General features: G+C 45.6%; 1 protein-coding gene across 2 annotated transcripts in view; it reads left to right on the top strand.

The window, feature by feature from the left end:
• The window catches only part of LOC147638754 (ABC transporter B family member 19-like), a 46,554-nt gene extending 22,190 nt beyond the window's left edge, over positions 1 to 24,364 (top strand). For both annotated transcript variants that reach the window (XM_086798723.1, XM_086798724.1), the window contains 6 exons: positions 19,517 to 19,833; positions 19,923 to 20,149; positions 21,364 to 21,734; positions 21,830 to 22,263; positions 22,610 to 22,845; positions 22,943 to 24,364. In XM_086798723.1, coding sequence (XP_086654849.1) covers positions 19,517 to 19,833; positions 19,923 to 20,149; positions 21,364 to 21,734; positions 21,830 to 22,263; positions 22,610 to 22,845; positions 22,943 to 24,154 — 2,797 coding nt within the window. In that variant the 3' untranslated portion in view covers positions 24,155 to 24,364. The remainder of the gene's footprint in view (positions 1 to 19,516; positions 19,834 to 19,922; positions 20,150 to 21,363; positions 21,735 to 21,829; positions 22,264 to 22,609; positions 22,846 to 22,942) is intronic.
• Positions 24,365 to 26,117: the final 1,753 nt, after the last annotated feature.

Genomic DNA, 26,117 nt, shown 5'->3' with positions numbered 1-26,117 from the left:
TCCAAGAAAGAAATCTCCATAGATATAATCCATCCCAATAAAGAGAGCCATGAAAAGAATTCATCCCATTAAAGGGAGCCATAAACAATGTTTCCTTGAAACCATCTCAAGGCAAACAACAACACCTTTCTCCTTGCATAGCTATACAAGGGTTAGTGAACATCAAAAACACTTCATAGTAAATAGCCAAAGCACCAACTTTGCAAACACAAAGTATACTTAGCTTTTCTTTGCCAGGTTGGTCATGAAGCCAAAAGAAATATCTTGTCACCATATCCTTGAGATATCCTGAGATATATCTCCATATAGCTTGCCTGTAAGCTTGATAATATAATCCACAATATCCATATGGAAAGAGTGCTAAACGTGTGCACATAAAGCCAAATTCACACTTCCACGATAAAATTCTGTGAATTCATAAATCCTTAGATCAACAAGCTGTCTACTGCTCATGCTCATGCTCTTGCTTCATAAGCTATGAAGCGGCTGGCCATGCTTTACAGCAATGATGGTAAGTGTGGTCCCCACTTGAGATCTTTTCTCTTCCTTATTGATAGAAGGAAGCCTCCGCTTCCAAGAAAGTCTATGCTCTGATACCAATGTAACTCGCGGCGGCGGGTGCCCGGGGGACTAGGGCCTTTGACACACTTGTTGATACCATCAATGCATATTAAAACACTTAAACATGGCCACAGCCTTAACACATATCCATCATCACTTTGCATAAAACATAAAGCTGGACAAAACATCCACAAATGCTGAAAATGGAGCTTGCACACGTGACACCGCATAGAGGCCGGAATGGGCCGACCCCCCCCCCCCCCCCTTGGAGTATTTTATTACCCAAGGAGAATAATATCATGTACAAGCTTTGAGGGCCTTACTCTCCCCACGGGAGATGCCGGATTATCCATATACAAATGCCATAACACAGCCCAACACAAGGCAACTGAGTCGGAACATAGGCTGTAGAAATGCCGAGCCAACAATATAATCCATATACCTCCGTGTGGGTATTGATTCTTCCCCAAAAACCACGGGTCTTCATGCAAATAGAAAGGGCACAGCAAGTACAACTCTCCATTCAGCCGGTACAGCAGGTACAATGGCTGGTACAGTCGGTACAATGGTTGGTATAGCAGGTACAACAAGTACAAATGTTGGTACAGCAGGTACAGTGGTTGGTACAGCAAGTACAGTGGCTGGTACAAGTACAGCAAGTACGGTGGTTGGTACAGCAAGTACAGTGGTTGGTACAGCCATTACGGTGGCTAGTATAGCAGGTACAACTCTCCATTCAGCCGGTACAGCAGGTACAATGGCTGGTACAGCCGGTGCAGTGGTTGGTACAGCAGGTACAGCAAGTACAAATGTTGGTACAGCAGGTACAGTGGCTGGTACAGCAAGTACAGTGGTTGGTACAGCCGATACGGTGGCTGGTACAGCAAGTACAACAAGTACAGTGCTGGTACAGCCGGTACGATGGCTGGTACAGCAAGTACAACTGTTGGTACAACACATACAATGGCTAGAAATCATAATAAATGATTGAATACCCTTGCCTTAAGTATTTCTTCGCGATGAAAGCCTCCAAAATAGTCCCCAACAGCCGGTATTCTTCATGGGCAGCCTTCAAGAGAGAGAGAAAGAGAGTAGCCATCATTAGGGCAGCCTTCAACGGTGGTAGAGGCTAGTGTGCAGCAAGAGAGCCTCTATTAATGAAGAGAGAGGGCTCCAATTTATAGATTTGGGCCTCCCATGAGCTAAAATGGCAAGAGAAGGCTACAATGACAAGTGGAGAGCCACACAATAGCTGAAGTGACAAGTGTGAGGCCACTTGTCTCACTTTGATCCATTTTCTAACAAGTGTCAGGCCACTTGTCTCACTTTGGTCCACCTCCTTGCCACATGTCCCAATCTAAGAGATGGGTCCTTCCATAAACTTTATCTCTAAAAATATCCCAACTGGTAGACATTCTGTCATAGGCACTTTGCCAACTCTTGGTATTTGCTCAATTCTAGATGTAATGACGCGTACAATGATGAGCACACTGGCCCTTTTATAGGCATGTTGGACAACTACAACGCTGGCCGACTGCTGTCGGACCAGCTGACTCGGCATGAACTCCAACAAATCACTGGTCAGGTTGCACCTCTCCATGGACTGAGGGCCTTACTCTCCCCACGGGAGATGCCGGATTATCCATATACAAATGCCATAACACAGCCCAACACAAGGCAACTGAGTCGGAACATAGGCTGTAGAAATGCCGAGCCAACAATATAATCCATATACCTCCGTGTGGGTACTGATTCTTCCCCAAAAACCACGGGTCTTCATGCAAATAGAAAGGGCACAGCAAGTACAACTCTCCATTCAGCCTGTACAGCAGGTACAATGGCTGGTACAGTCGGTACAATGGTTGGTATAGCAGGTACAACAAGTACAAATGTTGGTACAGCAGGTACAGTGGTTGGTACAGCAAGTACAGTGGCTGGTACAACAAGTACAGCAAGTACGGTGGCTGGTACAGCAAGTACAGTGGTTGGTACAGCCATTACGGTGGCTAGTATAGCAGGTACAACTCTCCATTCAGCCGGTACAGCAGGTACAATGGCTGGTACAGCCGGTGCAGTGGTTGGTACAGCAGGTACAGCAAGTACAAATGTTGGTACAGCAGGTACAGTGGCTGGTACAGCAAGTACAGTGGTTGGTACAGCCGATACGGTGGCTGGTACAGCAAGTACAACAAGTACAGTGCTGGTACAGCCGGTACGATGGCTGGTACAGCAAGTACAACTGCTGGTACAACACATACAATGGCTAGAAATCATAATAAATGATTGAATACCCTTGCCTTAAGTATTTCTTCGCGATGAAAGCCTCCAAAACAGTCCCCAACAGTCGGTATTCTTCATGGGCAGCCTTCAAGAGAGAGAGAAAGAGAGTAGCCATCATTAGGGCAGCCTTCAACGGTGGTAGAGGCTAGTGTGCAGCAAGAGAGCCTCTATTAATGAAGAGAGAGGGCTCCAATTTATAGATTTGGGCCTCCCATGAGCTAAAATGGCAAGAGAAGGCTACAATGACAAGTGGAGAGTCACACAATAGCTGAAGTGACAAGTGTGAGGCCACTTGTCTCACTTTGATCCATTTTCTAACGAGTTCCACCTCCTTGCCACATGTCCCAATCTAAGAGATGGGTCCTTCCATAAACTTTATCTCTAAAAATATCCCAACTGGTAGACATTCTGTCATAGGCACTTTGCCAACTCTTGGTATTTGCTCAATTCTAGATGTAATGACGCGTACAATGATGAGCACACTGGCCCTTTTATAGGCATGTTGGACAACTACAACGCTGGCCGACTGCTGTCGGACCAGCCGACTCGGCATGAACTCCAACAAATCACTGGTCAGGCTGCACCTCTCCATGGACTGAAGCGCTTGCTGCAACCGACTGAACCCCCTAAGTCCTCCAAGTTCTCCCAGCCTTGCACTGTCCACTTCTGTATCTTGTGCTCCAAGTCCTAGCTCTAATGGTCTTTCTGCCCCTTCTGGATTAGCCCTGAGAAGGCACATGAGCATGTCATGCACATGACATGCAACTACATGCTCTTGCTGCTGCCCATGGCCTGGCCGCCTGCAGTATGGCTGCCTGGCTGTCCAAGGTTTCTAGGTCTGGCCAACAGCCAGTCCATGCCCTCACTAGGGGCTGGCTGGCTGGCCCGTTGCCTCCAAGAGGCTGACCATCAAGGCCCATGCTCTATAAGGGCTGGCCACAATGCTTAGGGGTTTTATGGGCCAAAGCTATGGCCCATGGGCTGCCCTAGCTAGCCTATATGTTGGGTGCAACCCGACACTATGCAAAACCTACATGCAACTACATGTTCTTATTGGGCGTGTGGCATCTAGCTACAAGCCGAATACGCGGAACACCTGTCATCGTTGGAGAGGGTGACTCACAATATGGACTGGCACTGTTTCATTTCCATCAGAGTCGGGCCAAAAATAGCAACTCTCCTAAATTTTAGGAGTGTGGTCCTTTGTATTCTAGGATAATCCCCCATTCCCAAAGCTTGTACTTTCCAAATATTTAAACATCCTGGAGTCCACCAGACCCCTTTCAGACTGGGAAATGTCCAGGCTGGTGACACTGTGTAGTATAGAAAATGACATCCTTGCCTGTGAGAGTCTCACTCAAACCTCGTGGATTTGATCACATAGTGCCATTGGAGTTCCATATTGCTAACCATGGTTGTCACGGTACGAAAATACGATACCGTACGATATGATACCGTATGGGAATTTTTGGTACGATATGAAATTTTTGGATACCGTACGATAAAATACGGTTTTTATTTTTTACACTTACAACCTATGGAGCTTCAAGCTTTTATGTGAGGGAAGGTTGGGAGGGGAGGAGTCTACAGTGCTTGAGGAACCAGAACATGGATATGTGTCTCTCCCGGTTGGATCTCCCGATTGTCTCCAAAAAAGAACCTGGATGGGTAATGCAATACCAAAGGTCTCCCAGTGTAGCGTTTATGACTAAGGGACCGTCCTTGCACAAATACGAGGAGTGCATCTAGGGTGATAAGTTTAGGGACTCCTCTCTAGATCAAAATGGCTATGTCCAAATCTTCTCCCTCGTGCATAACTTGAGAATCTAATTGTCTAGCCTACCTATACCAGGGATCCCCAAGTGATGTAGCAAGATTCTCTCATCCTACCAATCAAGTGTACACTACCAGTCTACCTCGCCAGATTTTTTAGGTCTCTCAACAACCCCATATGGAATACTGAGTGGACACGAAAGTTGCGAAGTATTGCAAGCATTTGGGATCTTCGTAAAGCAGGGTTTCTATATTTTTTTTGCATTTGGAATTTTTTTTCCAAGGAAAAAAAATTTTGGGGAAAAAAAACTTGTACCGTACGATATCGTACGGTATCGTACCATACGAACCGTACCCTACGAACCTGTTCGTACGCGTACGAGAAACAACTATGTTGCTAACCTTGGGTGTCTATCCTCATATTTGAAACAACACTTGTGATAACGATCCTACCATATTTGTAGACTGGAGTTGTGGAAAACTGGGAAGGGAAATGCAGTTTTTCCAGGCAAGGGAATCGGAAACACCACTTTAGCAGGGAGCATATAACAATAAATTGAAACATGCCATAGAATTAAACTTCGCATTCCAAAATCCGAATTCCTCACACAAAACAAAAAGTTCGAAGAGTGTAGACTCTAGTATCTACACTCTTGTAGACTCTGAAGTCTAGACTCTAGAGTCTATACATAAAACAAAAAGATAAGAGAGTAGACTCTACACAAAAGAAAAAGATACAAGAGTGTAGAGTCTACACTCTGAAATCTAAGACGTAGATTCTATAGTGTGACCTTGGAGCACAAGATACAGAAGTGGACAGTGCAAGGCTTGGGGAACTTGGAGGACTTAGGGGGCTCAGTCGGCTGCAAGGAAAATGGAGTCGGCTGTACCAGAAGGGGTCGGTTGCAGCAGGCACTTCAGTCCATGGAGAGGTGCAGTCCGACCAGTGATTTGTTGGAGTTCATGCCCAGTCGGCTGGTCCGCCAGCATTGCAGTTGTCCAACATGCCTAAAAAAGGGCTAGTGTGCTCATCATTGTACTCATTCAACCCTCTAGGGGTTTGGGTCACTAGGATGTCCCATAGGGGACATAATTTTGGTGTTTATCACCTTTTCATGAAGACAGCCTAGGGCTGTAGCAAAGTACCTTTTTGTACTATAGTAATATACTGAATTTCCAGCATATATATCTCTCTCTCTCTACTCTCTCTCTATATCTGCGTTTTTGCATCAGCATGTTGCCAGGAGTGTTTAGGGCTGAAAGAAGACTCCCAGAGCTTTCACGTGTTACAATGTCATGTGCACACACATGTACATGCTTCTCACAGAGGCTAACCCTAAGGAGGCAACAAGATAAAGAAGAGAAGATTAGTACTGAATTAGAATTTAGGAGCATGTTATGTTGTTTTGGCTGGAGGATATCTGATGGAAGAGGTGGTGTTGCTGTCGGCGAGCATAAGCAGACTAATGAACCTGTCGGCTGCATATCACATGATTTATTGGACTTGAACCTGGCCGACTAGCAGTCAGCCAGTCCATCAGTGATTTTCCAGCCTATAAATAGGCATGTTTGCTCATTGTTGTATTCATTCACTCCACTAGGGAGTGGGTCGAGCATTAGGATGATTGTGGGTGTTTACACCTTTTCAGGAAGGCAACCCATGGCTGTAGATCTAGAGTACCTTTTTGTACTATATGAATATACTGAATTTCTAGCTATCTCTCTCTCTCTCTCTCTCCTCTCCCTTCTGTCTGCGTTTTTGCATCAGCATGTTCTAAGTGGTGTTTAGGCTGAAAGAAGACCCCCAGAGCTTCTGCGTGTTACATTAATGTAACACGCGGAAGCTCTGGGAGTCTTATTTCAGCCCTAAACACTCCTGGCAACATGCTGATGCAAAAACGCAAATATAGAGAGAGATAGTAGAGAGAGAGAGATATGCTGGAAATTCAGTATATTACTATAGTACAAAAAGGTACTTTGCTACAGCCATAGGCTATCTTCATGAAAAGGTGATAAACACCAAAATTCTGTCCCCTATGGGACATCCTAGTGACCCAAACCCCTAGAGGATTGAATGAGTACAACGATGAGCACACTAGCCCTTTTATAGGCATTTTGGACGATTGCAACGTTGGTCGACTGTTGTCGGACCAGCCGACTGGGCATGAGCTCCAACAAATCACTGGTCGGGCTACACCTCTCCATGGACTGAAGCGCCTGCTGCTGCAGCCGACCCCTTCTGGTACAGCCGACTCCATTTTCCTTGCAGCCGACTGAGCCCCCTAAGTCCTCCAAGTTCTCCAAGCCTTGTACTGTCCACTTCTGTATCCTGTGCTCCAAGTCCTAACTCTAATGGTCTTTTTTCTGGCTGCCCCTTCTGGATTAGCCCTGAGAAGGTACATGAGCATGTCATGCACATGACATCCCCCTCTGCTAAACTTGATGACGGGAACAGTCATCATCCCAATCCTTTCCTGAAGTCCCTCTGTCATCCATCCATCCCTGGCAACCCTTTTCTCTGAAAGCCCAACGTGTTCTCCAAACCACCTGACTCTCAATAAGATCTATGCATCTGTTCCCTCCAGTCCCCAATCCATTCCTGCCCTGACTCTGAACACCGTTGCCCGGGAACCTATCTGGCTCACAAGACTGCCATCCCCTTTGGCTTTGTGGAACACCACCAACAAACCTCCTGGGAGTTCTTCTCGATTTTGTGCTCCTTGCCTTGGGCTTTGAATCCGTGTACTTTCCTGTACCTTGGACCTGTACACCATCGTATGGGACTGATTCAGTGTTTAGCTTTGCTGAGCCTGATGCTCTGATACCAATGTAACACGCGGAAGCTCTGGGGGTCTTCTTTCAGCCCTAAACACCACTTAGAACATGTTGATGCAAAAACGCAGACAGAAGGGAGAGTAGAGAGAGAGAGAGAGCTGGAAATTCAGTATATTCATATAGTACAAAAAGGTACTCTAGATCTACAGCCATGGGCTGCCTTCTTGAAAAGGTGTTAACACCCACAATCATCCTAATGCTGGACCCACTCCCTAGTGGAGTGAATGAATACAACAATGAGCAAACATGCCTATTTATAGGCTGGAAATTCACTGATGGACTGGTCGACTGCTAGTCGGCTAGGTTCAAGTCCAATAAATCATGTGATATCCAGCCGACAGGTTCATTAGTCTTCTTATGCTGGCCGACAGCAACACCACCTCTTCCATGAGATATCCTCCTGCCAAAACAGCATAACATGCTCCTAAATTCTGATTCAGTTCTGATCTTCTCTTCTTTATCTTGTTGCCTCCTTAGGGGTTAGCCTATGTGAGAAGCATGTACATGTGTGTGCACATGACATTGGGCCTCTGTAGGCTCATTGTCAACATCCTCTGTCGTCTCCACAACCTCCTGAATTGTACTGAGACTTATGAAAGACAATGTATAAATCTTGGGTATACTCTTGCTTCATCCTTGTTAGCAAACGCAAGTTTGCATTAATAAAGACGAGATTGTCTGCCTTTTGAATTCCAAGCTAGTTTCTCTTCTTTTTGTGGATGTGGCTAAATGTGCTCACAATCGCTCCAATGCCGAGTAAGAGAAAACTTGGCTCTATATTCAAATGGCCAAGTGTTGAAGATGAGGAGAATTAGCTTCATAGTCCTCCCAACACCAACATGGCACTGGAAAAGGGAAGCTAGGATTAAGGCTGAGCATGCCAATGGACACTTTTAAGTGTAACATGAAAAGGGAAGCTATGTATATAAGTAAAAATAAGGCTAATTGATCACTAATGAAGCTGCTAATCACAATTACAATTTTCTCCCTTTAACCTTATCTTGGCTATGGTGGCTTCACCCACTTATGTGCCCTCCTCTATTGAGTGCAACCATGCAAGAGAGTCAAATTGATGGCAAATGAAAGCCTCATTCGACAAATGAATGTGCCACTAGGAGTTCGCTTTAGTTAATAGCTTCCCTAAGAAGCGACTATTCGTGTGGAGAGACTTCAAGCGATGAAAGTGTTGATGTGGATTACAAAGAGGTCTCTTTGTACACAATGGGAGCTGTAAATGCATTTGAGGATAGATTTGGACATGTGATGAGATACAAGAGGAGCAAAAGCATGGTTCTCTTGCTAAGAAGGATGACATTTAGAGATGCATACGAAGAGTATTATCTTATGGATGCTTTTAAGAGTAATGTGAAAAGGATAGCCATGTATATAAGTGAAAATAAGGCTAATTGGTCACTAATCAATATGTTAATCACAATTATAATTTTCTCCCTAATCTTGGCTATGGTGACTTCTTGTGCCCTCCTCTGTTGAGTTTGTGACCTCCTCTATTAAGTGCAACCGTGCAAACTCTGGTTAATGAGTGTTCTACTTTCTTTCAATGGTGTAGATAATTTCAATCATTTTCATTGCCTCATAAATCTTTCCCATGTACGGTACATCCCCTTCCATCAATCGCAAGAAATTTACAATTGGTAAGCAAGTAAAAAGCGGATGCTTCATTTCAGGCCAAAAATCATCGTGTATGATTGTGGTGAAACAAAAGTAGGCCAAGATGCCCACTCTGCGTTTGGCACCATTTGCTTCAATGTCAGTCTTTGTCTATAGAGACGATGAATCATAAGAAAGTTATATGCAAAGCGAGTCTCAGAGTATTTTGAGGCCAAAAGGTTACATCATATCCATGAGGTACATCATCCTGGGTACAAAATAGTAACAAAGAAAGATAACAAAAATCTAGAACTATAAAATCTGATCTAGGTACATGAGCAAAGAGCTCTCATATCACCCTAATACATCCCTCATGGGCCGCTGTGACATGGTGCTCAAGGTGGTAAAACTGAGCTGGCGCGAGAGGGTGGGAGATGATGTCCCAGATCCTCCTGTGGGCGTGGCCGTGGGCAAGGGCCATGGGGTCTGGGGCATCGAGCTCTGCATAACTAAGTGGCTCTGTTGAGTGTCACACCTCTCGGTCGAGCTCCTGCACTAGCCTGTGGTCTTGGTATGATGGGTGGATCGACCCTCGGAGTGCTGGTATGGAAGAAGTCGTTGAGAGCTCTCTGTGCTGGTCCTCGAGCAAGTACAACTGATCTGGTAAGGACTCCCTGTGTCTATGGAGCTCTAGAAGAAAAAGTCACAGGCATCTCTGATCCAGGAAGTCCATCATCTTGGAAAGTGGTCTGAACCCAGTTCGGAAGAGGCAGTGGAACTTCCCCCGAAACTCATAGTATACAGGGCATCGGCATGTGCATAGAGAGAGAGAAAGAAAGAAAGAAAGAAATATTAAGCGTCCACTAAAGATCCAATGGGCAAAATAAAATAGAAAAAAAACATAAATATAGCTATCTCACGAAACGGTTACTCCGTTCTCTTGCAGGAAACGTTTTACGATCTTCGTTTCCGCCACGTTTTGGGGGCGGTTTCAGTGCGTGGATACGGGCGCCATTTATAGCCCTTTACTAAGGTCTTTATAGCTTAGTTATGAACCTAAGGTGGCCACTTTTGCACACGTAGCCAGCCAGGGAAACTAGTAAGACGCCACGCCATCTCCTTTGATTCGTGAATTGCCAACTCTTGCGAGGCGCCACACGCTATCATTAACGCTTTGACTATGGCAGGGCGCGTAACAAGAAAAGCAAGGCGAACAATAGCGCGCGCAGCAAGTAAAGAGGGGAGGGGGCGAATGGAGGGTGAAAAGCACCGAAAAGAGGGGAGGGGCAAGAACAGCAGGGCAAACAGAGGGGAAACATTCATTTCTTGATCTCTCTTTCCCATTTCTATTCCTATTTCTTATTCTGTTAATTTTTATATCTTAGAGATACATTTTCATGTTACATTCTAATTTGCAAATTATAGATGTTTCCCTTCCATATTTTAACTTGCTGGCGTGCTCCAAGCTTTTCCTCACGTGTTTGCTCTCCTCCTGTGAGAAAATTGGTTCAAAATTATCCACTTGTTGGGAATATTAAGCATAGGTGTAAAGGTTTGTAAAAGATTAATAATAGATGGGGTATTAGCCTTTGAAAGAAAGATAAGTAGGCTTGGTAAATAGGTTTATAACCTTAAATAGGTTTAAATAGATGGGGTATTAGCCTTTGAAAGAAAGATAAGTAGGCTTGGTAAATAGGTTTATAACCTTAATAATTTAATAAAGCTAAAGATTTTTAAAAAAGAAAAAGAAAAATCAAATATAGACAACGAAAAGAAGTGCTGGCTGGAAATGGTAGCCTGTAGGTCTCGTGCTTACGATTGGAGTAAACGAAGCAACTAAAGAGTAGGAAAAGTAGTGCATGACACAAAGTAATGCTTAATGCTGCGGAGCAAAGGGTGTCACATGCATCCGCACTTGGATGCCGAGTGGACATATCTGTACAGTACAAGATTTGGAGTGGAAACTGACCCCTTGTGAGTCCCAGTTCGGGATGAGTCAGCCAAGGCTCCACTCTTAAGCGTCCAAGGTCAGGTGTACAAGTCCCGCACATGGTCTTGGTCAAGTGTGCAAGTCCCACACATGAAGCAGTGTCAGTTCGTATTGTGAATCACCCTCGCGAATGATGATAGGTGTTTCGAGTGTTTGGCATGTAGCCAGTTACCAGGCATCCGAGATTTAGAGCATGTAGTTGCATGTAGAAGAAGGGGCAGCCCTTTGGGCTATCCCAGAAAAGGGTTGTAACCCTTGCCTATCAAGGGGAATCCCTTGTGGGCCATCCTTAGGGGCCAAGAGGCCCATGGCCATTGGCCAATAGCCCAAGAACCTTCGTCGGCCAAGCCTTGGGGCCTGGGCAGCTTGTTGGTCAGCCTAGTTAGCCTTGGCCAGCCTCAAAGGTGGCCTTGCCAAGGCATAGTGGCTGCCAGCAACCAGTCTGCATAGCGCACAAGGTGGCCAGCCCATTAGGAAAAGGCGGCCAGGTCATGGGCATAAAAGGTGCCCTGAAATAGGCATTTAGAACAGGTTGTGGGCCTGATTTAAAACAGGCCAACTGCCTGCATGAACCCACTGACCATCATAAAAAGCCTATAAAAAACCCACTGACCATCATAAAAACCAAGTGATTTAAAACAGGCCAACTCCTATCCCTTGAAGGATGGTTGGTTTTTAGTCTTCGGAGGACCACCCCTTTCGGCGTGAATCCTATCCCTTGAAGGACAGTTGGTTTTTAGTCTCGGGAGGACCACCCCTTTTGGTGTGGCTCCTATCCCTTGAAGGACGGTTGGTTTTTAGTCTCCGAAAGCCTCAAGAAAGTCTACCATACGCATAGTGGATGGTTTTGTTGTGGTCCGGAAAGAACGTGACTATTCACACTATGGTGAACTTCAACAAAGAACTCCGGATCAAGGAGCACCAGGCAATCCTTCAGGGACAGCAGACATGAGTGTGCACGAGATGTTTCAGACTATGATGCGAGTACTCACAAACTAGAACACCAAGTGGAAAGAGCTGAAGACATGAGGTGGCTGACTTCATTACACGGGGAGGCAGAGATGGAGTTGATTTAGCAGGTACCTCAGTACATATTATGCTCTATGCTGATGATATTGTATTAGTGTCTGAGTCTCCAGGTGGTCTACAGGAGCATCTACATGCACTCGATGATTTCTGCACACAGAGGGGTCTTACTGTGAACCTTGGGAAAACCAAGGTTATGGTCTTTCATACATCGAGACAGGGCAGGAGTCAGCTGACATTCACTCTCACAGGATGCCAAGTGGAGGTGGTGACATCATACGTCTACCTAGGGGTTACCTTCTCTGCAGCAGCCACACGCTTCACCTTGGGTTCAGCAGCCAAAGCTAGATTGACACGGGGATATGCAGCATTGGCTATGCTAGAGAGACAGTGCCACCAGGCGCATTTTCAGGAGCCCCGGACGAAGGGGTGGCTATTTGACACATTAGTCACACCGGCATTGATGTATGGAGCAGCGGTATGGGCGCCAGGCCTTGCTACCCATTGGTGGACACAGATAGAGAGACCACAGGCCCTCATGATGGCACGCATGATACGCAGCAAACCGTCAGTACCTCATGACATTATCCGAGCAGAGTTTGCTGCGCCTCCTATGATGGTAGAGGCCATATTTCAGACTATATGCTTGCTAGACAGATTCAGAGAGATGCCACAGGACAGATTGTCATACAGAGCCTTTGAGGCATCTAGACAGCTGGCTGAGGCAGGAGACAGAGGATCATGGTATGCACAGGTCACACATTGGTTCTCACAGCATGGCCTAGACATGGATCATCTACCACCATTCCAGTATGACAGGGATACACCACATATCCGTCTCTCTCATAGTGAGAGGAGGAGAGTAGTGAGACAGGATCTATGGCAGCTCTATACACGAGAGACATGGATATCGCCTACACAGCCTCTTCCACCGAAGATGCTATACTACAGAGATCACTGATGATGGATTTATAGAGAGGCCTAGATACATGGAGGGCTTTTTACCACACGGCTCTCGAGTGGCTATTGGTCAGCTCAGAGTTTCATCACACCGATTGGAGATTGAGACTGGCAGAGCAGCACGGATCCCCCGAGAGGAGACGGTATGCAGATTGTGCAGAGAGGAGGTGGAGAGTGAGGAGCATTATGTATGCAGATGCAGAGCATATACAGCCATCAGAGAGAGATATCCCATTTTATTCAGAGAGCCACATTCCCTACGCCAGATCTTTGAGGCAGCAGACCAGCGCATACTGGGGAGATTCATTCTAGACATACAGCGCCACAGAGAGACATTATTACAGGCTCAGACAGCTCCAGAGGGGGGGCGACAAACACAGATTACTACATTTTTTCAGAGATCCATCCCTCTCCCAGCCCCTACATGGCAGGGAATTACTCTCTAGAGAGCAGAGACACTTAGAGCCCGCAGGAGACAGAGGACACCTGGCTTTCGGACACCACGCCTATACCAGAGAGAGATGACAGAGATCAGAGCTTAGTTTCACAGAGAGGGTGCGGAGCGATTGGCTCGCTTCAGAGCACACCCATGCATGTTCTTCAGGGAGCTGTGGACACCCCCTTCACTGATGTATACCATTTGATACCCCTAGTATGGTACAGGATGGAGCTAGCTAGGTTGCATATCATGATTGTATACTCCATGCATATAGCTTTGCATTCTCCTAGTAGTAGAGCAAAACTTCCTTCAGCCGATAGCCTTGAGCCTTGAGCATCATCTGTGCCCTTGCGTCAAACTCAGCCAAAGACAGAAACTAACGTGGGAGAGAGTGTTGGGAAACAAGGTGACGGGACTGTGGCAAAGACAACCTTTTGCTGCTTCATGTTCTTGGCTGGTCACAAATCAGCAAACAAATGGCCCTTAAAAAAAAAAACTCATGCTGGCTGCCTTAAAAAAAAAAAAAGCTCAACCACTCGATTTTTTTTAATGGCCAGGTGAGTTTTTTTCAAAAAAAAAAAAAAAAAACTGGCTGCTAAGAAAGCAACTCGTTCTGCTTTTCTAGCTGCCTACTTGCGCCATAGAGAGAGGGGGAATCCCCTCCAGATCGCTGCACCCATCTGGGCTGTCCACCATGCCTTGCCTTAGCCTACCCACAGGGTTCTTCGACCTGCCCGCTCACTGAAGAAATGAGGGGCCCTCTGCCCTGGCCACGCCCTTGGGCTGCCCACTGGCTGCAGGTCACCCTGACCTGGCCGAGCCCAGGTGCCTCTTCCCTGCCCGCAGGCTGTCCGCGATTAAAATGGGGCTCTTGCATGTCACCTCGGCCTACTCGCCCCCCCCCCCCCCCAGGTTGGCCGCCATCTCTTTAGCCACTGTTCCCAGGTCTGCCCGCACTGGAGCTGGGCCCTTTCACTGTCCATAGGCCCTACATTGACCTACCCTTGGACAGAAGACTGCCCGCCAGATCTGGGGGCTCTCGAAGAAGGCTGCACAGCCGCCACCTCTCTCTCTCTCTCTCTCACACACACACATGTACGGTGCAAGAAACATAGAAAGAGCTCACCCGAAGGTGTCCCGCTCGCATCTTCCTCCCGGGAGGCTCAGATACCACTGTCAAAACCCTGGCTGACTCCGAGAACCTGGAAGACCTGGAACAACAGCAAATACAGAAACCCTAACCATAACTCTAGGAAACAGCGGAAGAGAAACATATCTGGGTGCAGGCATACTCCCACCCAACCATGACAGCCATGAGTGAGGCTCACAATCTTGGCCGTCCCCACCGAGCCACGAGCTAGAGCGCCATGTCCTCATGAGTGTCCTGCCAATGTCCTAGTGTTGCTAGGTGTTTCTGAAACGGCAGGTATGAAACGGGGTTCATACATTTTGAAAAGTTTCTTAAAAGATAAGAAATGGGTCCAAAAATTTAAAAAAAAGGAAAAAATATGTATATTTTTAACTTGGAATATACAAAAAAATATGTATTTAGCCCTATGACATAACTTATAAGAGACCACACAAAGTTCACCATGCTAGATGCAACTGAGAATACACGGCTCACCCAATCAAATTGCCCTTGTAAAAATTCTCCGAATTCACTCTATATTGCCTAAGGCAAGTAGCCTCAGGCCTCAATAGAGCAAGGGGAGGAAGATATGCAAGAAATATTGAGCACAGGGTAAAAAGCATGCTTCTATGTGAGCTCTGCAGGCAGAGAAAACGTACATAAAGCACAAAAGAAAATTACCCCTCGAATAGACCTCCACAAGGCGCAAGGACACGAAGGAGCACACGGGGCTTTCAAAGGCGCACTATCACTGGCTAGTTGGTACACATATCGTCGAGAAACGTGCAAGGAACTGTCTCTAGAAAATGCGAACAGAAAAAACGTGTGAAGATGGCAATGTGGTCTAGGGCATTATTAAGAGTGGGCTGTAAAAAAACGCGTTTCATACAAGACGAAACGTTCGAAACGTTTTGTACGTTTCCACCAGGTAAGAAACGCGTTTCATACAAGACGAAACGTTCGAAACGTTTTGTACGTTTCCACCAGGTAAGAAACGCGTTTCTATGCAACACTGGACACCGTCCTCCTCCGGTGTCTCATACCACCAGGGGTTCTCCCCCAAGGACGATGGCCTACTGTACGGTGGAGCTCTCCGCTCCATGCGCTCTGCACTCCTGTGCTCCATCCGTCAGTGTGTGCCCAACTGGTACCCCTCCCCCAATAAATAGGGAAAGAACGTCCAAAAAGCACACGCTATCAATAGTGGACCAAAAAGCACGTCCGCCCACAACATATCACACTCTAGCTCACCAATCTCCCTGCCCCTAGCGTGCACATGACAAGAGAGACCCTACATTCAGAACTGAATGCAATCATTGACAGGATGGAGAAACACGTGCTCGCTAGCTCAGAGAAGCCAGAGAAGCATCTCCTAGGCTGGTGGGCAAAAGATGGGATGAAAGTTATCAGGGACATTCTGATATGCCAAGAAGATACACAGGATAGGGAAATTAGAGAGCTCAAGGAAGCCCATGCGACCGAAGTGGGAAAGTGAAAAGCACAAGCTGAAGACCTCAAGGAGGAGCTACATGCATGCAAAGCATAGATGAAAAAAGAAGTGAAAATTAATCTGTCTTTGCCACAAAGGTTGAAAGCCTAAAAAACAAACTGCAGGGCCACAAAGGACATGGAGAAAGGGTGGGCTGCAGCAGTATCTTGTCCCCTATCTCTTCATACCCTGAAGGTTGTATCCAAACACAGTTTGGATAGGATCCAAACGTTTGAAACGTTCCAAATATTCACTAACGTTTTGGAAACGTTAGTGAACGTGTGAGTTTGATTAATGTAGGTTAAAAGTTGAAGGGCGAACGCACGTCAACATCACGTTTTTTTTCCTTATGTTTCTTACGTGCGTGTGGCTCTCTCTCTCTCTCTCTCTCTCTCTGGCGCCGGGCGCTCGTGGGCTAGTCGTGTTGGGCTTCGCCGCTTCTCTGGTCGTGCTGGTCGTGCTCGCTCATCGTAAGTCAGTCTCTCACACACTCTCTCTTTCTCTCTCTCTCTCTCCCTCTTTCCCCCGCAAGGCTCTCTCTCTCTCTCTCTCTCTCTCTCTCTCTCTCTCTCTCCCACAAAGCTCTCTGTGCTGCACCACCCTGGACCGTTACACATGGGCTGAAATTTTATTCTTATTGTGCTTGAATTTTGAAATATATTTTAAAACTCTCGAGTCGTGACTCGTCTTGACATTTCTCCATTTTTTTGATTGCTTTTTGTGCATATGCCATAGATGCCTCGTGCACCGAGTTCTGTATGGGCAAGGCACACCATCATTCAAGGCACACCCAACACCCCAGGTGTCGATTGCTCCAACACGTGCGTGTGGAAGTGCAAATATTGTGGAGGAATATGTACTAGCACATCCACTCGTTATTTATCATGTTGGGCAAGGTACGGGAGGCGGCATTGGACCATGTTCATTGATGAATCTTCAAACTTCATATTTCAAAAGTTTATAAGTATATATATGGGGGGCAACATTCACTACGTTTGGAATCTTTTCAGCACGTTTTCCAAACATACTGTACAAATCGTTCACTACGTTTGGAACCACCTTGTTTGGCTGGTTCCGAGGGTTCTCCTGAACGGTCTTGAGCTTGGCTCATGCCCTAAACTTGTGTTTTTCTGCTGCCTATCAGAGATTAGCTCATGTACATGTCATGCACATGACAAAGGGTGTGAGAGCGTTGTAAAATGATGCAAAAAAGAATGGAAGCAAAGCAGATCTGTAGTATAATAGAGATCAAAACAGAGAGGGATTCCCACAATTAACCACCAAGCCACAATGCAACAGAGAAGCCATACATGTTGCTGCGTAATAGGGACCAACGCCCTTCAGATTCCCTAGCTCATGCACCTAGGCTCATGCACGTCCCTAGGTGCTCGTCCTTACAGGGCATGCAACACTTAGAGATGTCTCTGCAAGCCTCCATCACCTTACACCTTATGGAGCCTCCTCCGTGCATGCTTGCCCCAATTACCCACCCTAAGTCATAGCTACAAGAAACGGGAAACGGAGATAGGAACGAAAACAAAGAAAGGCATGGATGTGAGTGTAAGAAATTTTAGGAGAGTAAATGATTGGAGAGTGAGAAGGAATAAAAGGCTACCAGGAAACTCGAAGTCTTATTTATTTGGTCCCCTACCATTTCCTTCGTTGTTTCCCCAACGAGAACGTGTTTGGGCGACAAGCCAAGGGGAAATATTATTTCCAACTTGTAGGGGTTTTGCGCGTTTCCCGTTGAGTAGAGAATGGCCTTTAACAAGGGTTATAATGGAGATGAGAATTGAGGAGGTCGTTTTGGTGTTGTCCTTGTAAAAATCCATGCTACGTACTCCACTATCTATTCTTATACTTTGGTATGAATATAAAATATGGTATATTAAAAACAATTCAGTATACACAGTGTGTGTAGGCTGCATAGGAAAGTATATGAATGCATGGATGAGGCATGATAAATAGGAACTTCAAAATTTACATAGAAGCTTGTGCATTGTGTAGTGTATGGAATGTCTCGTGTGGTATGTGAGATATGCAAAGTACCCTATGGATCACGAGGTTGAGTATGAGTATGGAATGCAACTGTAAAAGAATTCACTTTTTTTTTTTTTGGAAGGATTATCTTCACTTCCCTAGACAATATGGAGAATGACCTATGGAATGGAGCATGAGAAAATTGATGATGAAGTAGATGCAACATGATTAACACCAAGAATATATCTCCCCACAGTGTGCAAACGACTGTCATGAGTGACAATAGTTCGCTCACACCAGCATCAGTCCAAACCTTGATAAGCAAACCCGCCAGTTATCAGTCGGTCTCGGGATCGTCTCCCGAAGAAGCTCATAAAATCAGTCTACACCTTGATAAGCAAACATGCCAGGCATCAGTTCGTCTCCCGAAGAATCTCACAACATGAGGATGCCCGATACACATATTCAACACCCCCCTCTCATCTCAATGGTTGTGCTTTGTCTTTGCGGAGTGTCGAGGTTTTGAAATTAAACGTGGATCGTGGACTGCTCTGGACCTGCTTGGATCTCTTTGCTTGAGTGCTGAAGCTGACAATGTTCGACGTGTGAATGATGAGACCCAAACCTCTTCATATGGCGTTTAAGGGTTCCAAGCTGGTTGAGCAGCGGACTAGGAAAATAGTGTAAAAAATAGGAAAAAAATGCGCTTATTGGTGCGTTTTCTCATTGTAGGTTGGTCGGCCAGCCCACGACGCACCCTCTATGATCTCACAAGCTACCTGTCACCTGTCCAGACTGTCCACCAGGACGTGTCCTGGCGCACTTGCCTTTGATGCTGTGCCTGCCCAAAAATTGGATGATATTCAGCCACTCAATTTCCCTACTAGTGACGCTAGACGTCAACTTGACTGTCCTCAAGACGGTGTACTCTTGTCCAATTGTGTCTACGTGGCTTCTGAGTACATCATGTGCATGTGACAAGGTGATACTTCGTATTTTTATCAAAAATATTTTGGCAGTAACCGCTTGGTTCATTTTTTGCTTGCACCTCATTCCTGGCAAGTCAGCTTGAAAGTAGATATCAAGTTCTACACCCACTATAGGGCACTGATGACGTTAGTGCGGATGTCGTAGTATCTAATCCATACTATGGATGATAGAGTTGATGGTTTATTGTTTTGTGATGACTACCATGAGGTTATAAATTGTACTTTCTTATAAGGTGAATTGTGATGACTACCTTGAGGTTATAAATTGTACTTTCTTATAAGGTGAATTGGGCATGTTCCTGCATTCATCTAGGTATCTGAAAGTACATATCTTTGTTAAGTTTCCTTGTGGAGGGTGGAGTTCATTGTTGCTTGGCAAGTTTAGGTTGGCTCTGAAACAAGACCTACTTTGCTGTTACTTTGCCTATTGTTCTGATTATGTGTCTTTCACATGCAGTGCGCTAGGTCAAGCTGCCCCAGATGTGGGAACAATTAGCAAAGCAAAAGTCTCAGGCTACACAATTTTGGAGATGGTCAAGAGAAAGCCACTGATTGCACGCAACAAAGATGACGGCTTAAAACTTGAAAATATAAATGGCAGCATCGAGTTTCGAGATATCAATTTCAGCTATCCTTCTCGACCTGACTTTAATATCTTTCAGAAATTTTCACTCTTGATTCCAGCTGGGAAGGTTGTTGCCATTGTTGGTAGCAGTGGCGCGGGAAAAAGTACCGTTATTTCGCTAATTGAGAGGTTCTATGATCCAACCTCAGGTTGGACTTCTATGACCTTGTCTTCAAATCAGTTGCTATTTGTTTGTGATGTTTGTGTGTCTCAATGTTTTCTTTGATGTATGGCACAGGGGAAGTTCTCTTGGATGGACACAATATAAAGAGCATGCAACTGAAATGGTTGAGAGAGCAAATGGGTCTTGTGAACCAAGAACCTGCCCTTTTTGCTACCAGCATACGGGAGAACATTATGTATGGGAAGGCTGGGGATGTTTCTATGGATGAAGTAGTAAAGGCAGCATCAGTTTCTTGTGCCCATGACTTCATTGACGTACTCCCTAAGCGCTATGAAACTCAGGTATTTGTTCTCTCGCTTGAATTGTTTGTGTTTTTTGGGCGAAAGAAATGATTGTTTATATATATATATATATATATATATATATATATATATATATATATATATATATATATTCAGAAAGAATCGGATTACACCTTACGGCTATATGTAAGGACAACATCCACCACTGGTCTGAATGAGAATCGGCGTATAAGCCCTTGTACATGGCCCCCTCTAGGAAAACGGGGAACGCCGTTCCCCAATCCTGGACGTTTCGAAACGTGGGGGCGTTCCGGAATATGTTCCCCTGGTAACAGGCCCAAAAACCCTTTAAAAAAGGGCAGAAGGTTTTAAAAAATGTATTTTTTTTCTCTATTTTTTCCAATCAACTATGCATACATAACCTAAATTTTCAAAGTTTTAGCCTATCCTACTTAAAATTATCATTTACAATGACATTTTTCAGAACTACATTAGTTTTGTTTGCTGACATGGCGTTCCCTGTTCCCGTCCCGAGGGTTCCCCCGTTTCCTGGTAACTATACGCTGCACAAGGATGATGCACAAATGGAGGCTTTTGGGGGGGGGGGGGCGGGGGGGGGGCGCAGCTCTAAAGTTTTAGAAGTGGGCGCGAGGGTTCAATATCCCCTCTTATAAAAAAAACATCTAAAGAAGAACACCTTTTAGAGGTGGTATGGCTGTACACTGCCTCGCAGGCACGACTGCACTTATTTAACAGATGAAGCACCATTTCTATCAAGACGAAAAGAGAATCTAACATTCCAACAAAACAAATGGTCCGCTAAAAGACAGTACACACGTACACCTTATAGGTTGGAACGTAAGCAAGTTGGCAGGGCAAGATAAGTTTGGCACGTGCAAGCACACAAGGTCGGCAAGCTGAATGTGCACTCATCCATTGGCGCACACGTATTCTTGTTAGTACCCACAAGGTTGGTATGCCGAATGTACTCATCCATTGGCATACACGTACCCTTCTTCTACGTACGTATCCATCAAGGGTCGGTTTTCAAGCTTTTGATATGACCATAGCTTGCGTTTACATCTAATTTAGAATAGTTTCTAATCCTCAGCACTGCAACATTCAGAACCCGTGTCAACTGCCACAGACATAAGTAGTTTGTGCTAGTTTTCCTACTTTTTAGGTGTTAATAGAGTTGTCTAGTTCCTTCCTATGTTGTTGAAGGAAATGGATGCTCTGGCTTGTCAATACAGGTAGGAGAAAGAGGTGTGCAGATGTCTGGAGGTCAGAAACAGCGGATAGCAATAGCAAGAGCAATGCTAAAGAACCCCTCAATACTTCTCTTGGATGAAGCCACGAGTGCCTTGGATTCAGAATCTGAGAAGAGTGTTCAGGAAGCCCTTGATCGAGTAATGCTTGGCCGGACAACAGTGGTGGTGGCTCACCGACTATCAACGATCCATAATGCAGATATAATTGCGGTTGTCCAAGAAGGAAGAGTTGCAGAAATTGGCTCACATAAAGAGTTGTTGGAGAAAAGTGGTGCTTATGCTACCCTTGTGAAAATTCAAAAAAATGCCCCACCACGGGCTCAGGAAGCTGCACTGCTTAGACGTGATAGCAGGCAAGCTTCTCAAAGTTACATGGCATTTCTTGCCGGTTTGCCATGACTAGGATCCAGGTTGTTCTGATGGTTGTTTTGTTTCTTCGATACTACAGGAATTCTCGCGGGTCCTTTAGTGGGTCTCTCTCTCAGAGAACGTTTAGCTTTCGTTCCAATGCAGACTCAGCTATTGGGGTGGGACTGAAGATGAATGGTTTGGAGCTTGATGTTGATGATCTTGTTGGTCCAAGACCATCGTTCACGAGGCTGATAAGAATGAATGCTAATGAATGGCCTTTTGGCCTGCTTAGTGCAATAGGGGCCATTGTCGCAGGCGCCCAAACACCCTTGTTTGCCTGGATTATAACTCAGGCCCTCGAATACTACTATTCACCTGATGCAGCTTACATGAAGAGGGGAATCACAAAAACTTCCCTGCTCTGTTGTGGAGCTGGTGTGCTGGTTACGCTGGCATACACGTGTGCATTCTACTTCTCTGGAATTGCAGGGGAAAGGATCACGATGCGTTTCAGGAAGATGATGTTCTCTGGTATGCCTTTTTTGCAACATCCTCCTAGTTCAATGTTTTGGTCTGGTTAAGTTCTTGCTGTCAATATCTGAGGTTCCTTTAGTTGGAATTTAGGAGAAGTTTGTGGACAGGATCTTTGTGCATCCGTTGTTTTAAAAATTGGATTGGTCCAAATGTTATCTATTTAGATATATGATGCACACCACATCTTTGCATTTAGTATGGTCGTGGCTTTTTTTGTATGCATTAGCAAGAGATAATCTGCTTGTTCTCTTTGTACACAAGGTTTACACTCTCGTGAACATTTCTACATAGTGCATTCGTTTGAGTAGGTTTAGCTGGACCTAACATCTAACTTGGTCTGCAGCAATACTTCGGAATGAAATCAGCTGGTTTGACCAGAACAGTAGCACTCTTCTCTCTTCGCGCTTGTCTACAGATGCACCGCTGGTAAGAGCTGCAGTTGTGGACCGCGTGATCACGTTACTTCAAAACATGGGCCTGATCGTGACTGCATTCATCATAACAATCAAATTTGAATGGAAAATTGCTCTGGTCATGATTGCCACTTTCCCAGCTCTCATCGCATCTAATGTAGGCCAGGTATTGTGGAGCACTAACGCAGCCTGTGTTTAATTGCCAACATAATGCATGTTCTCTTGTGAGATGACTGATCTCTCTGAGACTTGTCTGGTGGCAGATTCAATTTGTCAAAGGTTTCGGTGGTGATTTGAATAAGGCATATATGAAGGCCAACATGGTGGCGGGCGAAGCTGTAAGCAACATCCGTACAGTGGCTGCTTTCTCTGCAGAGGACAAGGTGATGGGCTTGTTCTGCAAAGAACTCAATGAGCCCCAGAAGAAATCTTTTATTCGTGGGCAGATAGGAGGGATTGGTTTCGGCTTCTCTCAGTTTGTGCTCTTCTGCTCGTATGGTCTAGCACTATGGTATTCAGCTGGATTGATTCGGAGGGGAGAAGCCAACTTTGGCGAGGTTATGAAATGTTTCATGGTGCTCATCATCACTGCATTTGGTGTTGCGGAGGCGCTCTCTCTGGCACCTGACCTCCTCAGGGGCACTGACGCGCTGCGGGCTGTGTTCCACATTCTGGACCGGCGCACTGAGATTGATGTTGGAGATGTTAATGCTGAAGAGGTGGGTGAGGTGAAGGGGGCCATTGAGTTCAGGCATGTCGACTTCAGCTACCCAACCAGAGCCGACGTGCAAATCTTCAAGGACTTCAACCTCAAGATAAGGAGAGGCCAAAGCCTGGCGTTGGTCGGGGCGAGTGGTTCAGGAAAGAGCTCAGTAATTTCCCTTATTGCCAGGTTCTATGATCCGCAGAACGGCAGAGTGTTAGTAGACGGCAAAGATCTCAAGCAATTGAGGCTCAAGTCAGTAAGGCAATACATAGGGCTTGTGCAGCAGGAACCAGCTCTCTTCAGTACAAGCATTTATGACAACATACGTTATGGCAAAGAAAGTGCGACTGAGGCAGAGATCGTGGAGGCTGCCAAAGCCGCCAATGCACACAGTTTCATCAGTGGGCTGCCCGATGGATACAAGACAGAGGTGGGTGAGAGAGGGGTGCAGTTGTCGGGGGGGCAGAAGCAGAGAGTGGCCATTGCGAGGGCTGTGTTGAGGAACCCCGCCATCCTGCTGCTGGATGAGGCCACAAGTGCGCTGGACGCAGAATCCGAGAAGCTGGTACAGGAGGCGCTGGACAGGTTGATGCAGCGGCGCACCACGGTGCTAGTTGCGCACCGCCTCTCCACCATACAAAACGCCGAGTCCATTGCGGTCCTCCAGAATGGCTCCATAACTGAACAAGGCCTCCATCAGGAGCTCCTCGCCAAACAAGGCGCCTACTTCCAACTGCTCAACCTTGCTCAAACGCCTGAAATGACGTAGATATACACGTTCCTGCTCCACATTGCAACTACCGTGCCCACATCACCATCACCATCACCATCACCATACATGCATACGTCATCAACAAAGTGCTTTTTGAACAATTTATTCCAAATAAAATGCCTCGGTGAAACTAGGGGTCTTGTACTCGACTCCTTTTTGTTTGTGTGTATATATAATATATATATATATATATATATATTCACTCTACTTGTGTCTTCAATTAATTAATGCCCGCCATTCACACTTTAGACTTGCACTAAGGTTTTGAAATAACAACTTGAAGGTTTCCTAGAAATGAAACCCCTTGTTTCATCTGTGGGAGATATCCTCGCTGTCATCTGGGTGGTGAAAGAAAGATAATGAAATTGACTTCTTCCCGGAAGAGGGTATATGAGACTATCCATGATAAATATTGAACCATTGAAAAGAAAAGATAAACTGTACAAAATGAGGGACAAGCTGAATTTTTCATGTGACGTTACTTTTTGACACAATGTGTGATCATACACTGATACCATACTCCTCCGAATAACAATGCAAAGGTGGGGTGTTTGGCTCTCAGGAGGGGTTTCTTCTCTCTAGTGACTCCACAGGTGCATGGGGCCTAAGGGTCCCACTGGATCCTCTTATCTCTATGGACATCTCTGTGGGCTGTGGGTGACATCTTCTGTCATAGGGAGAGATAGTCGGAAGAACTCTACATGGGGAAGAAGTTCATTTCGATCAAACCAATTGACCACCTGGGAGTATATGGCACTCGTTATGCCCCACTCGCGTAAGTTTCAGGTCTACATTCAAAGTATACACATGGTGTATGTACGTGGTAATCTCAATCATCAGGAAGCGTAAAGATCATGATCTTGGTTTTGTCGAGATTAACCATGAGGTCTCTCTCATCACAAAATGGAGCAAGATGTCTTTGTAACCCTTTGCAAAATGAGAGTTAAGGACTAAGCCATTCACATACGGTAAAATGGTCACAGCGACCTATGAACCTGTCCCCTCAAACTTGTCCACAAATGATGAGTTCTCATCTATATACAATCGTCTATACACAACCGAAACAATGTTTGGTCCCAACAGTACTGCTTTTGTCTCTTCTTGGGAGGCCTCTTGGTGTTGCTCGGACACAACTAGTATAAAGCCATCACTCTCATATCATGTCCAATGGAAACCCAAGTTCCTATAGCTGGTCCATAAGTCCGGATTGAGAAACAGTGTCAAAGGCCGCCTTGGAATCCAAAAAAGAACGAAACACGTGATGCTCTCACCTCCTCAGTAATGGCTCGTATGTTTCTCCTTCAGCCTATTTAGCTTGGGGCTCTCTATCCATGTCTCTTTGCCAAAACACTAATCTTATCCTTTCCAATGTCACATTGTAAATCTTGGCATTAAGTTTAGTAAGGTATCTTGCTTTATGGATAGGGATGATGGTGTTGAATCTTGGCCCGAGGAGGGGGCGCTTGAATCAACACTTGGGGCAAGACTCATGTGGCTTGGAAACCTTGGCTCTCCAGATGGTGGGCTAGAGCTACATATCATCTTGCAAGGTGTTGGGTGTCCAGCCAATCATGATTTTGCATCGTCTAGCCAATCATGATTTTTTATCGTGTGGTCAATTATGATGGTCTTATAGCTATTAAGGTCAGTGAGGTCTCCCACTTTATGGATAGGGATGATGGTGCTGGTGTCCTGGGAGGAGGGGGTGCAAGACTCATGTGGAGTGGGCCTGGAAACACCGGCTATCCAGATGTTGGGCTAGAGCTACATATCCTCTTGCAAGGTGGGCTTGGGTGTCTGGCCAATCATGATTTTCCATCGTGTAGCCAATCACGATTTTCCATCATGAATTTTTATCGTGTGGCCAATTGTGATGGTCTTATAGCTATTAAGGCGAGTGAGGTCTCCTGCTTTATGGATAGGAATGATGGTGTTGGTGTCCTGGGGGGTCTTGGTCCAA

The sequence above is a fragment of the Cibotium barometz genome, chromosome 5 (assembly GCF_041138505.1).
Source record: "Cibotium barometz isolate CiBa-2024 chromosome 5, ASM4113850v1, whole genome shotgun sequence".
In the NCBI taxonomy this organism is placed as follows: Eukaryota; Viridiplantae; Streptophyta; class Polypodiopsida; order Cyatheales; family Cibotiaceae; genus Cibotium; species Cibotium barometz.
This window is presented reverse-complemented; position numbering and strand designations above follow the sequence as displayed.